Genomic DNA, 15,342 nt, shown 5'->3' on the forward strand with positions numbered 1-15,342 from the left:
GTCACACATAAGCATGAGGACTTCTGAATTAAATAATGATGAGGTGCAAGGAAGCTCTTTCAAGCACATGAAACCTAATGGGTCAGCAGAGGCTGATCAGAAGAATCCCGTTCTGTGTAAGAAGCTGAAGTCAAGCTGGGTTCAGCAGAGCAATGTTGGCACCACCATGGAATGGAGGAAAGGAGAAAAACTGTGTCACAGAGTCGCCACCCTTAGTGTAACCAAAATGGTGTCTTGAAATTCTGGCTTTGATAATTATTTTCATGAATAACCCTGCGCAAAGTGTGTTCTCATTCTAGGTCTTAACTCTTTATCTGTTAAGTGAAGGATTCGCCTCAGAAGATCTCAGAAGACTTGTTTGGCAATGAAAATTATCGGGGTTGAAAATGGCTTCTGATAAAACTTCTGTGTCCTGGTATTCAGCCCATCAGGACTTGTCCCTCAGAAAACCCTCAATTGCTTCATTACCTTAGTCACATTCTTCAGAAACAAAATGAGAAGCCCTACATACCCAATAAAATGACTAATTTTTCAAAAATTATAACACCAGATAATCTTGAAGATGCAGACAAACTAGAATTCTCATATGATTTTGATGGGAACATTTAAGGCTACAACCACTTAGGAAAACATTTGATTTTACACAAAACTCCAAAAAAATTTTCCTAAGTGGTTGTACCTGTAATCCTGCTAATTTAGTTAAGAGGAAAGGAAAGACATGTCCAAAAGCAAAACAAACAAAAACACTTCTAGTAGCTTATCCATAACAGCTGAAAACTAGAAACATCCCAGGAGTTCATCATTTATCAGTAGTAAAATGTGCTACAGAATATTCAAATGTCGAATATAAAAGAACGGGGCAGAGATTGGAAGGGATGGAGGGAACTCTCTGCAATGGTGGTAATACTATATATCTTGATAGGAGCTTGGGTTATACCAGTGAATGTCTTTGTCAAAACTCAGTAAGTGCACATGGCAAATGTGTGCATTTTAATACATTTTATACTCTCCTGGGTGTAAAAAGTGTAAACACAGATAAACACACCACAGGATAAGCATGGTACATATGATGGTAGACTGGAGATAGTAGGTGTATGGATGGTCACTACATAATTGCTTCTACTTTTTGAAATTTTTCACAATGAAACATTAGGGTAAAATTTAAAAAATGAGAAGTAATCAATGTGCTTTTATTTTTCCCAACTCTGAGTTAGGCTCTCTGACCATGACTGTGCTGCACACCCTTCCATCTGGTTTGCTGCCCTCAGCCATCTCTCATCTTTTCCTGCCTCTCCCCTTTAGGCATTTTTTTCCCTTAATAGTTTTCTCTTCAGGGAGTTTTCACTACTTCCATGTCATCTTTTTTTGCTCTCAGCAGTATACCCAGTCCTCTCTCCTTGATCTGAAAATTCTTTTAAGGACTCAGGTGGCTGCTACTACCCTGAGCAATGGCATGTCTTCTGGGAGAAGAGGGGTTCCTTCTGCCCCAGCTGATTTGATCTTGTCTCCATCTGGCTGCTTCTCTAGGAGATCCAGGGGCACAGCAAGGGGTTGGGCTGCAGGGCAGAGGGAATGCCATCGGAAGTCAGAGAGCACGTGCCCTCCTGCCAGCTAGTCAAGGCACCAAGCCACAGCAAACAAACTGTGCTGAATGGGAACACTTGGTCCCTGGGTGGCAAACCACAGATTCCCATGCTAGGAAATGGCAGGAGCTAATTTTGTTTTCCAAATTGCTTTTGTTTTCCATCAGCTGTTACGGCACAGTGGCTGATTTCACCTTCCTTGCAAGCTGGAACACATAACAGTATTCTTGACTTCTTCATCAGCCACCGATATCTGGTGCCCAACGCTAAATTAAATCAAGTATTTTAAGGTTCATTTACTCAAATATATTAGGCAAGCAGACACATTTATTAAGCCAGACCTCTGTTAATCCCAGCAAATTGGCCTTTCAGAGCCCCACAAATCCAACAAGCAGCTGATTGACTTCCTGGTCTCTGAGCAGAGCCAGCCCACAGTGAAGCCCCTTAGCCTAATACCTCATGTCCTGCCTAGGCCGTGAGCTACATCCCTCCCCATGGAGAATCCCTCATGTGCGACAGGTCACATATTATCCACTGAGCCCAGCGAGAAATCGACAAAGCTCTGAGTGACTATTTAGTTATGAGATTTCCATTTGACTAATGGAACAGGGAGCTGCAGGGAAACCTTGGGATGCAGCCTACACTGGTTTCCCAGACACAGTAAGTCAAGTTAATATGGGATATTATAAGTCTCTGCAATATAAAATGCACGCTGTGGGATAAAAGCTGTTATTCTCACCTTGGACAAACTGCAATCACAATGTTTGCCTCACTTAAAACCTTCATGAGATTATATAGCAACATATGAAAAGTGCTTGTCATATGAAATGGTAAGGCTAAACACATAATTGTGCATATACAATATTTAGAATTATGTAAAAAGTCTTAAATATACACAAAGACAAGAAAGAAATAAAGCAAAATAGTAACCATTGCTGTGTTATGACTATGGGGTTAATGTGAAAATTCACCGGTTTCTTTTTCTCCAACATACACATACACTTTCTCTTTCTTTCTCGCTCTCTCTTTGAAAGCATGTAATTGCCTGTAGAATCAGAACCCATGAATCTGATTCTATCGTCTATCACCCAATCCTAAACAAGGGTTTCTAGGACAAAATTAAAGACAAACAAAAAACACCTATTTATGTCATTCTGTCACCTGTCATCTATCCTCTCCATCTTTCAGTTTTTTTCTCCAGCTTCTGCCCAAATTAATTCTCTAGCTCTACTTTGGCTCAATTAGACTACATAGAACACAAATCATTCCTAAAGACTTACGTTTACACACAAATTCCTTTCTTCTCTTCCTTAATTCCATCGTTCTTTCAATGTCATAGCAGGATGGACTCCATATGCTACTCACTCCATGTCAGATGAAGCCCACATCCATCACCCCCCCCACCCCGGATGCCTCATGTGCCAGTAATGCTACATTCCTATAGCTTTCCTTCTTGTTCCCTTTTCTTGGATGTTAGTCTCATATTCTCAAGTAGATTATGATGTAATTTTACATCTCCATGGTAGGTCTATGGCCTATGCACCTATAGTGGAATCTCAGGGATTCTTGCTCACTTCTACCTACTTATACACCATACTGGCTCACTAATCATTGCAGTGATGTCCATCTTGCCTTCTCATCTGAATGCAATCTCAGGTAGAGACAATATTGTATGTACTTTTCTACCCCTAATGTCACCAATCAAAGGTCTGGTTATAAAGAAGATGGGTCAATTGATTCTTCTAATATATTGATTTAATTCAACTGTATGAGGGAACCTATCCACTTCACCTACTCACGCACATACATGCAAATACATACAAATATCCATAGCACTACCCTCCAAAGTTATTGGACTAGGTGTTTTCTCTGTCAAATGGGATGATTTCTCTTTCATCAGTGATGTTCTGATGATTAAATAAAATACACTTGTGTGAAGAGCCTAGTACACAGTATTCCAAATAAACACTCAGAATTAGTATTAGCTCTTTTATAGGTCAGTTTTTTAATCACTGGGACATAAATAGCTCTAAATCACAGTAATCACTGTGATACCCAAAGACGTTAATTCATTTGCCACCCAAATATGGTGCTTATTAGATTAATTACTGGGCATTGTGGTCACCTTGATGTGTTTCTGGCATGGTGTAAGCAGAAAGCCCAGAAAATGTATCTCTTTCAAATTGACTAAATAATCATCTTTAGAGACTAGAACGTAATCTGTGGAACCAAGTTAGATTTGTCATCTAGACGTAGATGCTATTAATGCAAATGATGAACACAACAGTGACTAATATTTCCAAGTGCTATGCTCTAAATTCTTCATATACCTTTCTTGACTTAGTTGTCACAGCAATCCTTGATCATAGTTATTGCTATTATACTCAGACATTGCAATCAATAAAACTGAAACTCAAAGATATTAAATGGTTTGACTAAAGCTACACAGTAGAGAACAATCTGTCTGGACTCCAACCTAGATCTGTCTTATTCTGAAACCACTCTACTTCTATTGCTTCTTGGGTATTATCATTGGCTTCATTCTTTAGGAGCAAAAACCAACTAGTAAGAAGACCTTGGAGGTCTGGCTGGGTATTTGTACAATAGTTCATGCTCAAGCTTATATATAAAAAATTCCTAACAAAAGGAATACCTCTGGTCATCAATGTAGAAAACAAAACTATAATGCTAGTAAGTAATTTAAAAAGCATCCTCTCAATATGGCATAAGATAGATTAGAGAGGTAGGTATGTAGGTAGGTAGATGGATGACAGATAGAAATAGAGAGATGGAGAGCTCTATGGTAGATTCATAATAATAACTCAGTTATATTCATGTATTAGACATTAGCATCCTTGCTTTAAAGAAAAAGACACTGAGACTTAAATTATTTGCTCAAGCTAACACAGAAATTAAAAGAACTAGAAATTAGAATCTTGATATCTTTGCCCATTTCCTTCTTCTGCTTTTAATCAAGTATTTATTAAATACCACATACCATTTCAGGTCTTGGACAGAGCACCCATGGGGGGAAAAATAGTGCTGTAGTGAAACACTATGTCTTGAGTTACTTGAAGGCTGATTAAAAAAAAAAAAATTGCTTTGTTGAATGGCCAAGATTGCCCTCCTTGCACAAAGAAGTTTCTCTGTAAAAAGCATCAGGTAAATCAACCCTAAGAAGAAAAAGTTCCTCGATTTGACAGTTAAACTCTCACATTCTCAGAGGTAAAATGAATGTAAAATCCTCCTTTTTCTAAATTTCCCGCAAATGATTTTCTTTATCCCTTCCCCCACCCCACTCCACTATGCACATCTGTTGGTTTTTGGCACAAGGTTTTAGGGTCTGTAACCTTCAGGAGATAAATACCTCCAGAGGTGCAATTAAAGCATCTTGGTCTGGAGGACAGTGCCCAGTAGATGGGAGTTAGGAGACCTAAGTTTGAGGTCTGACTCTGCAATTTACCACATATTTGAACTTGAGATGCTCATCTCACATGGTACACTTAACTTTTCTAATTTATCATATCAAGGTTTTATCCAATAATCTGCCTATCCATTGTTTTAGTGAATAATAATCCCAGAAATGCAAAAGTATTAGTTGCCTATAATGAAAAATTAATTTAAAAACATGAGGTACAAACAATGTAAACAAAGTATGCCTTGGTCCAGTAATCTTGCTCTATTTTTTTCCAAGCTATCCTAAACATAGGTTTCAATGACATAATAAAAAACATCCAGGTGTTGTGTACATAGTGTGAACCAAGTAAATCTGTGTTATCTTAGTTTTCACAACCATCAAGTTGATATAGGTATTACTCTGTCCAGTTTACACTAAACGAATACATCTTAGGTAAAAAATCGTCAGCAAGATCACATAGCCAAGACATAGCAGTGCTGGAAATCTAACTCATGAATCTCTAAATTCAAGGTCCATGTTCTCTCTGCCTCCTCAAGAAAGATCAGGGATAAATCACTGCCCACGTGTATAATGCAGGTGGAAGGAAGGGTAGGAATGAAGTTTTCTTTTGGCATTACTAGAAAAACTGTGTGTTTATTCTGTCTCTCTTTAGAAATCCAGCATTTCCATGTCTGTTGTGATATGTTCCTTAAATTATTACTATTTCAAACATAAAGCTCTCTCCAAGATGAGCAATACCAATCACATCATGAGAAAAACTCCATATGAGAGTTTAAAACTCCAGGGAGACTGAGTCATAGGGTCCCCCATAACTCTGTGAATTTTATCACAGTAGGTGACCAGGTTGTCCCAATAAATTTGAAAAAAAAAATTGCTTTGCTGAATGGCCAAGATTTCCCTCCTTGCACAAAGAAGTTTCTCCATAAAAAGCACCAGGTAAATCAACCCTAACAAGAAAAAATTCCTCGACTTAACAGTTGAGGAATTGTCCTCCTCATGCTTCTGTCATGGAGAGAGAAAGAACAATTTTGAATTACATCAAAGAATTCTATTCTTTTTAACAAGGTCTCCCCTTACAAGAACCTGATCAATTAGAGCCTAAGCTGCTAGGGTTTTATCATAGCCCAGCTGCTCTAGGGGAAGGAAGATACCTAGTTTCAGTCTGTTCTACCCTTCTATGTGGGAAAACATAAATACCCAACTCCAGCCCACTCTAGTCATCCTACCCCAGCTGAGGCAGGGTGGGATGAGCAGAAACACTTGTGAACTACACAGTCCACAGGCATAGGTTTACAAAAAGCCTGTACCTAATCATAGGTTTATAGAAAGATTCCCCTGCCCCTATGTTTTACTGTCACATTACTAAAGGCCTGTATACAGCCATTGCTTTTACCAGTACATGATGTCTAGCTACGAAGACATTATGATACACAAAAGGGCAAAAAATGGTTCAAAGAGATATAATTAGTATAATAAAAAAATCTAGTAGATAAAGTAGACAGCATGCAAAAACAGATGGGCAATATAAATAGATGAAAATCCTAAGAAAAAAACTAAAAATAAATGCAAAAGTTCAAAAACATTGAACCCGAAAGCTTGAAAAAATGCCTTTGACAGGCTTATTAGTAGATTGCATACAGAGAAGGAAAACATCTCTGAGCTTGAGGATATCTCAACAGATCCCAAACTGAAAAGCAAAGAGAACAAAGAGTAAAAAACACACAACAAAATACCCAAGAATGTGGGACAACTACACAAAGTGTATATACATGTGATATCAATACCAGAAGGAGAATAAAGAGAAAAAGAGAGAAATGAATAGAAGAAATATCTAAAATGATAACAACTGAGGATCTCAACAAAATAATGTCAGACACTGAAAGCAAACACAGGAAAATCAAAGAACATTGAACACAATAAATACAGAAAAGTCAATATCTACACATATCATTTTCAAATTATAGGAAATTGAAGATTAAGAAAATATCACCAAAGAAGACAGAGGAAACAAACACCTTATTATCTGCAAGGAACAAGAGATAAGAATATTATCCAATGTCTTCTCAGAAGCCAAGCAAACAAGAAGAAAGCAAAGAGATATATTTAAAGTGTTGCGAGAATAAAAACATCATGAATCTAGAATTCTGTACCCTGCAACATTATCCTTCAAAATGGAAGAAAAAAATAAAGACTTTTTCAGATAAATAAAAATTGAAGGAATGCGTTTCCAATAGATCTGCCTTGTAAGAATTGTTAAAAGAAGTGCTTCAGAGAGAAGGAAAATAATATAGGTCAGAAGCTCTGAGACACATACAGAAGAAAGAAGTGGAGGTTAAATTAAGAAAATATTATTTCTTATTCTTATTTGACCTAACAGATAACAGTTTACCTAAAATAATAATGCCAACAATGCATTGGAGTATATATACTTGTGTATGTACCTTAAGTATGCTTATATATAAATGCAATGAGTGACAGTAGTGATACAAGAGGCAGAAGGGAGAAATAATAATTATTTTGATATTAAAAGCCACTTGAACTACCCTTGAAATGGCACAGGGTTATTTAAAACGGGATTGGAGTCACTGTAAATGTATATAGCAAATTCTAGGGTAACCATCAAAATTTTGTTAAATGTATAAATTGTATGCTTAAAAATTAGAGAAAATCAGTAAGGACACAGTTGTTCAACAACACTATCAATCAACTGGATATAATTAACATCTATAGGTTACTTCATCCAACAACAGCAGAATACACATTCTTCTAAAGCCCACATGGAACATTCACCAAGATAGATGACCACATTCTAGGCCATAAAACACACTTTAACAAGCTTAAAAACATAGAAGTCATAAAATGTCTGCTTTCAGACCACAATGGAATTAAACTATAAATCATCAACAGAAAGACAAGTAGAAAACCCCCAAATGGATGGAGATTAAACAACACACTTCTAAATAGCACATTGGTCAAAAAAATCCCAAGAGAAATTAAAAAGTACTTTGAACTAAATAAAAGTGAAAACACAACTTATCAAAAGATGTGGGATATGTCAGAAGCTGTATGCAGAGGGAAATTTAGATCCGTGGATGCAAATATTAGAAAATAAGAAAGATCTAAAATTAGTCATATAAGCCTCCAATTAGGAAATGAGAAAAAAATAAAAAAGTAAATCCAAAGTAAGAAAAAGAAAAGAAATAATAAATATTAGGACAGAAATTAATGAAATTGAAAGCAGAAAATCAATGGAAAAAAATCAATAAAGCCAAAATCTGATATGTTGAAAAGATATATGAAATCGAAAAGCCTGTAACCAGGTTAACTAAGAGAAAAGAGACACAAATTACTAATATTAGAAATGAAAAAAGTAACATCAGTACAGATCCCATGGATATTAAAAGGATACTAAAGGAATATAATGACAATTCTATACCCATAAGTTGCTAACCTAGGTTAAATGGATCTGCTTCTTGAAAGACACAATATGACAAAACTCACACAAGGTAACACAGAAAATCTAAACAGGCCTATATATACTAAAACAACTGCATGAGTATTTAATAACCTTTCAAAACAGAAAACACTAGGCCCAGACAGTTTTATTGGTGAATTCTAAACATTTAAGGGAGAAATTATGGCAATTTTCCACATCACTGTACAGGAGCGAGAAGAGGAGGGAACACTTCTTAACTCATTTTATGAGGCCAGTTTCACCCTAATACCCAAATCAGATAAAGACATTATATGAAAAGTAAACTAATTATCAATAACTCTCATTAACAAAACTTTATAGCCTCAATAGAATATTAGTAAATTGAATCCAACTAATCAAAAAAAATTATACATCATGAACAATATCAAAATTTATCCTAGTATGCAAGGCTGATCCAACATTTAAAAATCAATTAATGTCACACCACATCAACACTTAAAAGAAGAAAAAGTATGGTCATATTGACAAAGGAAGAAAAAGCCTTTGACAAAATTCACTACCTATTTATAATAAAAACTCTAAGTCAACTAAAAATAGAGGGGGATTTCCTCATATTGGTTAAAAAAAACTACAAAACTACAAAAGGCCTATAGGTGAGATCATACTTAATTGCATGAAATTAGAAGCTTTCCCACTAGACCAGGAACAAGGAAAGGATGTCCACTCTCACTACTCTTTTTCGATGCTGTACTGAAAGTCCTAGCTAAGGCAATGAGACAGAAAATAAATAAATAAAAATTATATTTATTGGAAAAGAAGAAATAAAACTGTATTTGTTCATAAATGATATAATTGTCTATGTAGAAAATAATACAAAATAACTTGAAGAACAATAACAAAATTTCTGGAGTACAAGATTATAGCAATGTTGCAGGTACAAGGCTAATGCACAAAAGTTTATAACTTTTCTATATACCAGTAAGGAACAAGAGGAATTCGAATAAAACACAACATTTTTATTAGCACTGCCAAAAATGAAGTACTTAGGTATAACTCTTAACAAAATATGTACATAATCTATATAAGGAATACTACAAAACTATTAAAAGAAATCAAATAATGACTAAGTAAATGGAGAGATATTCCATGTTCGTGAATAGGAAGACTAAATATTGCAAAGATGTCAGTTCTTACCAATTTGATCTATAGGATCAATGCAACCCCAATCAAAATCCTAGCAAGTTATTTTGGAGAGGATGACACCTTGATTCTAAAATTTATATAGAGAGGCAAAATACTCAGAATGGTCAACATAATATTGAGGAACAAAGTTGATAGATGACCCTACCCAACTTTAAGACCTATTATAAATGCATAGGGAGAGAACAGGCAAGTAGATAATGGAGAGCCCAGGTGGTGCCTGTGGCTCAGTGAGTAGGGCGCTGGCCCCATATACCAAGGATGGTGGGTTCAAACCTGGCCCTGGCCAAACTGCAACAAAAAGTAGCTGGGCGTTGTGGTGGGTGCCTGTAGTCCCAACTACTCAGCAAGCTGAGGCAAGAGAATTTCCTAAGCCCGAGAGTTAGAGGTTGTTGTGAGCTGTGATGCCACTGCACTCTACGGCGAGTGACAAAGTGAGGCTCTGTTTCTAAAAAAAAAAAAAAAAAAAAAAAGTCTCTTGCCCACATAGAAATGAAGACAGGCACATGGCCTACAAACATATGAAAAAATGCTCATCATCCTTAATCATCAGAGAAATGCAAATCAAAACCATTTTGAGATATCATCTAACTCCAGTTAGATTAGCCCACATCACAAAATCCCAAAACTACAGATGCTGGCATGGATGCAGAGAGAAGGGAACACTTCTACACTGCTGGTGGGAAGGCAAGCTAATACGACCTTTTTGGAAAGAAGTTTGGAGAACACTCAAGGAACTAAAAGTAGACCTACCATTCAATCCTGCAATTCCTCTCCTAGTATATACCCAGATGATCAAAAATTATTTTACAACAAAGACATTTGTACCAGAGTGTTTATTGCAGCCCAGTTCATGATAGCCAAGACATGAAAACAGCCCAAGTGCCCACTGACCCATGAACGGATTAACAAATTGTGGTATATGTACACCATGGAATACTATGTAGCCATAAAAAAGACAGAGACGTCACATCTTTTATGTTTACCTGGATGGAGCTGGAACATATTCTTCTTAGTAAAGTATCCCAAGAATGGAAAAAAAAGTATCCAATGTACTCGATACTACTATGAAATCAATATATAACCACCTACACACTCATATGAATGGCAAAACATAAGTATAGTCCATAAAGTAGAAGGGAAGAGGAGAGAGAGGGGTGGGGAGAGGAGATAGGGAGGGGACTTGGGGGGACCTCACCTAACGTGCATGATGTGACGGTACATTGCAAAACTATTAAGAAATAAGTATAATTGTGAAGAAAAAAAAAGATAACAGAGAGCCCAGAAATAGGCTCACATAGACCAACGTAGTCAATTAAATTTTGACAAAGGAAAAGAAGCAGTATAATAGAGCAAAGATGATATTTTCAACAAATGCTCTTGGAATAACCAGACATCTACATATAAATAACTAAATAAATCTAGTCAAAGACCTTCTGTTTTTCAAAAATGTGATCTCAAAATGGATCATAACCTATATATAAAACTCAACACTATAAAACTCCTAGAAAATAACATGGTAGAAATCCTTGATGACATTGGGTGTGGCAATGACATTTCAGGTACAACACCAAAGGTACAATCCATGAAAGAAAATTTAGCCAGGCATGGTGGCATGTGCTTGTAGTCCCAGTTACCTGGGAAGCTGAAGCAGGAGGATGGCTTGAGCACACAAGTTTGAGATTGCAGTGAGATATGGTGATGCCACTGCACTCTAGCCAGGCAACAGAGCACGACTGTCAAATGAAAGTCAGAAGAAAGAAAGAAAAAGGGACAGAGAGGGAGGGAGACAGAGAGAAAGAGGGAGGGAGGGAAAGAGGGAGGAAGGGAAGGAGGGAAGGAGGGAAGGAAGGAATCTGTAAGCTGGACTTCATCAATATTAAAAACTTCTGTTCTAAAAAAGTCACTGTTCAGGAAATGAAAAGATAAGCATAAGCCACAGACTTTAAGAAAATATTTGTAGAAGGCATATCTGATAAAGGATCATTAATACATAATTGTATATTACCCCAAACTCAACAATATGTAGAGGTACAATCTAATTTAAAAACAGGCAAACACATTAATAGACAACACTTAATAATTAAACACTTAATAGACAACACATCAAACATGATAAACAGTTGGCAAATAAACATATGAAACATACGCCATGTGCCATCAGAGAACAGCAAATTTAAATAACAATGAGACACCACTACACATCTATTAAAGTGACCAAAATCCAGAAAATGACACTATCAAATTCTGGCAAGGAGGTGTAACAAGAATTCTCATTCATTGCTTGTGGAAATGGATGATGGTTTAACCAGTTTGGAAGACAGCTTGGTGGTTTCGTTCAAAACCAAACACTGTTACCATAAGATGCAGCAATTATGCCTTTGGTTTTTATCCATAGTAACTGGAAACTCACCCTTACATAAAAACCTGCACATGGACATTATGGCAAATGTATTGATCTTTGCCAAAATTTAAATGTCTTTCAGTGGGTAAATGGATAAATAAACTGTTATACCCAGACAATAGGATATTACTCATCACTGAAAAGATGCTATTCACCATTATCAAGCCATGAAAAGGCACGAAGGATACTTGATGCATATTACTATTGAAAAGAGCCACTCTGTAAATGCTATACACTGTATGATGCCAACTTAATGATATTCTAGAAAAGGCAAAACTATGGAGACACTGAAAATATCAGTAGTTGCCAGTAGTTAGGGAGGGAGAAGAATATATATGTGGCACACAGCGGGCTTGTAGGGCAATGGGACTATTCTCTTGGATACCATAATGGTAGGTACACATCACCACACATTTTTCTAGAACTTATAGAATGTACAATACCAGGAATGAACCCTAATGTAAACTACAAAGTCTGAGTGATAATGACACGTCCAAGTAGGTTCATCTATTACAACAAATATACTACTCTAAGCAGATGTAGATACTGGGGGAAACTGTGTATAGGTGGAGGCCAGGGATATATCAATTGTGATGTGAACCCACAACTGCTCTAAAAAAAGGCTTCAGGAAAACACAATAGTAATGGAGAAGAACATTAAACAGAGGGAGTCTCAGCCTAATTGCTCCCATCCTGATCATACAATTGTGGTCACTCTTCCTACACCCAGCGACTGATGATGGCTCCGCCTGTATGAAGAGTGCCCAGAGCACAGAGTGTGCCCCTTTACTTGCTTTCTTTGAGGTGTGGCAACCTGTACCTTGCTCAAGAAGAATGCTAACATTTGTAGAACATCCAGTAGGTATTTATCGATAAGGATTCTTTACACGTGTTGGCTCATTTAACTTTTACAATGTCTGTTAAATGCAAGCATAGTAAACTAGCATAGACATCTAGTTCAGATTTAACATATGGGGATCACTTAATCTCAGAGATGATAAGTACTTCCTTGATATTATGTAACTAGTGAATGGAAAAGGCCAAGGTTAAAACAAAATGGAACAAATTAAATTATAGAAATATGGATTAGAGAAACAAGAACATGTGGGATTGTATCATTTCTCAAAATACTCTTTCTTCTTTAGGATTATTTGAACTTTCTTTATTAAAGTAATGACCTTGGTGTGGGGAGGTATGTTTTATTTGACTCGGTGGGTTCATAGCTTTATTAAGCATCTCCTATTGCCTATACCCGCAGTGCTGCAACAGCTACAGAGTGTCTAGAGCACAGGAGCATTCAGCATAGATGTACTTTGAAAGGGCCGAACCTTAGTGCTATTGCCAAACCACCAGAAATAGGTGAGGGTTCCCAGCTGGCTGGGCCATACGACTGCACTGATGTTGACCTCCTTATTTCTTATGGCGACAAATGGAACTCGGAGATGAACGTGCTCCACAGGACCTAAGGGAGTAGGAAAAACAATGTCAGCATTTATATTCCTGAATAAATGGTCAAACTTTATCACACCCTTATATTTCTTTATCTTAATCCTTATTACTATCCCCTATAATAAATGGAGGATCACAGACTGACAGATAGTGAGAGACATGTGTGTGCCTGAAATGAAGCACTGAGCTCTAGGTGTAAATGAAGCACGGGGAACTCAAATCAGGTTTCAGATTTTCAAGTGACACCTGAACTTAATTTACATCTGCTAAGCCTAACCAGGAATGCTTACGACCAAACCAAGGACAAAGCTAGTTTGCTAGACGTTTAGCCAGTAAATGGGAAGACAAATAGCAGTCTGTTTTGTTTTTGACGATTAGCTTGCATTGTGATTTGGGGTCAGTGCATTGTGCGGAGGGCTCTTCCATTATCCTCAGCTGTTAATTGGTTTCCATCCCCTTCAACAATTGACCATTGTACCTCCTCACTGCACTACACTGTAGGTGTCATTCGGAAGCTGGCAAGGCCGTTTCACAGAAGGAAAAGTATGTCTCCCTGATGGAAGGAGATACAAATGTCAGGCTCCCAAATAATAACAGAGATGCCCCCCAAAAGCTGAGCAAACTTCTCCTTTTTAGTCTCAGAAAACTGGTGTAAGCAGCATCATATTCTAAACTAGCAAGGAGAAGAATGTACATGCACACGCCCTAGGCACAGTTAGGGAGGGTTTGCATGGAATGCATTTCCAAAGTAGAACAAGAAAAGGAAAATTCTGATGAAAAAGTGTTAAAGTATCAGTCAGTGTCACACTGGGGTAGGGAGAATTTCTTTTTATGGGATCTTCTACACCACCCAACCCCTTCCTTTTTACTCCCTTCTTGCCTTCCCTTCCCTTCCTTTTTCTCTTCCTTCTTTCCTTCCTTCCTTCCTTCCTCCTTCCTTCACTTTTTAATCCTTCTTACATAAGCAAAAGCAGCTTAAATACTGTAATTAATCTCTACATGCTATGTTAGAGCACATTTGTCTGCTTTCCACCATTATGGACTTGATGAGCATGAACGACTAACGAGACCTCTATATGAAGATGTGAAGCCACAGTGTGGAAGGACAGCTCTACCCGGGAGCCTTGAATGCTGCTTATAGGTGGGACATTTTTCAGGTCATCTGGCCTTCATTATTTGCATCCCTGGTAATTTGGGGCATAGCTCAGTTTAAAGAAAACAGATGGATGTTTCTCATTTTTAATCTGGCACAAATTTATCGATATGATCTTTTTCTCTAAAGGGTCTCCTAGAAGTTGCCCCTAGGATCACCACACATGGGGAAAATGGGAATTTGAGCTGAACATACCTTTATTTTCAAAATATTAATGACCAAATTTTACAAAGAGATGGCCAACACACAGAGAATATTTTGTAATTTCCTTTGTCACTATGTATGGTGACTTTGGGGGTGAGTTTTAGGGCACCTCATAGAGGAAAAGATCCAATCAGTAAATTTGTGCCAGAGTTGAAATGAGAAACATCATGTGTTATCTTCCCTTTAAACTATAAACTGAGCTATCTCAGTTTTCCAGGGTCTTGTTTATACACAGACTATTAATTATCCTTTCTTAAAAATAAGGGCGAACACTTGCCCTGACTTCCTTATATGGTAATGAGAACATACAAATGTGTTCATTGTTTTGAAAAGCACCATATAATTAATTATAGGTTGGCATTATTCTGCTCGCCCCCTGCCCATTGCTATTTCTATCATTGGGTAAAAGCCTCTCTGAGGACACTTAGCATTCTCCTGGTATCACTGAACGTATTCTAGGTCATAGATAATTTTACTTTGAAGAAAAGTGTTTAG

General features: G+C 37.1%; 1 protein-coding gene across 1 annotated transcript in view; it reads right to left on the reverse strand.

The window, feature by feature from the left end:
• Positions 1-15,342, reverse strand: part of SORCS3 (sortilin related VPS10 domain containing receptor 3) — a 599,222-nt gene that overhangs the window by 19,869 nt on the left and 564,011 nt on the right. The window contains exon 20 of the mRNA XM_003787189.1: positions 13,370-13,503. Within this exon, the coding sequence (XP_003787237.1) occupies positions 13,370-13,503 (134 nt within the window). The remainder of the gene's footprint in view (positions 1-13,369; positions 13,504-15,342) is intronic.

Source organism: Otolemur garnettii, unplaced genomic scaffold (assembly GCF_000181295.1).
Source record: "Otolemur garnettii isolate 467f Iridium unplaced genomic scaffold, OtoGar3 scaffold00021, whole genome shotgun sequence".
Classification (NCBI taxonomy): Eukaryota; Metazoa; Chordata; class Mammalia; order Primates; family Galagidae; genus Otolemur; species Otolemur garnettii.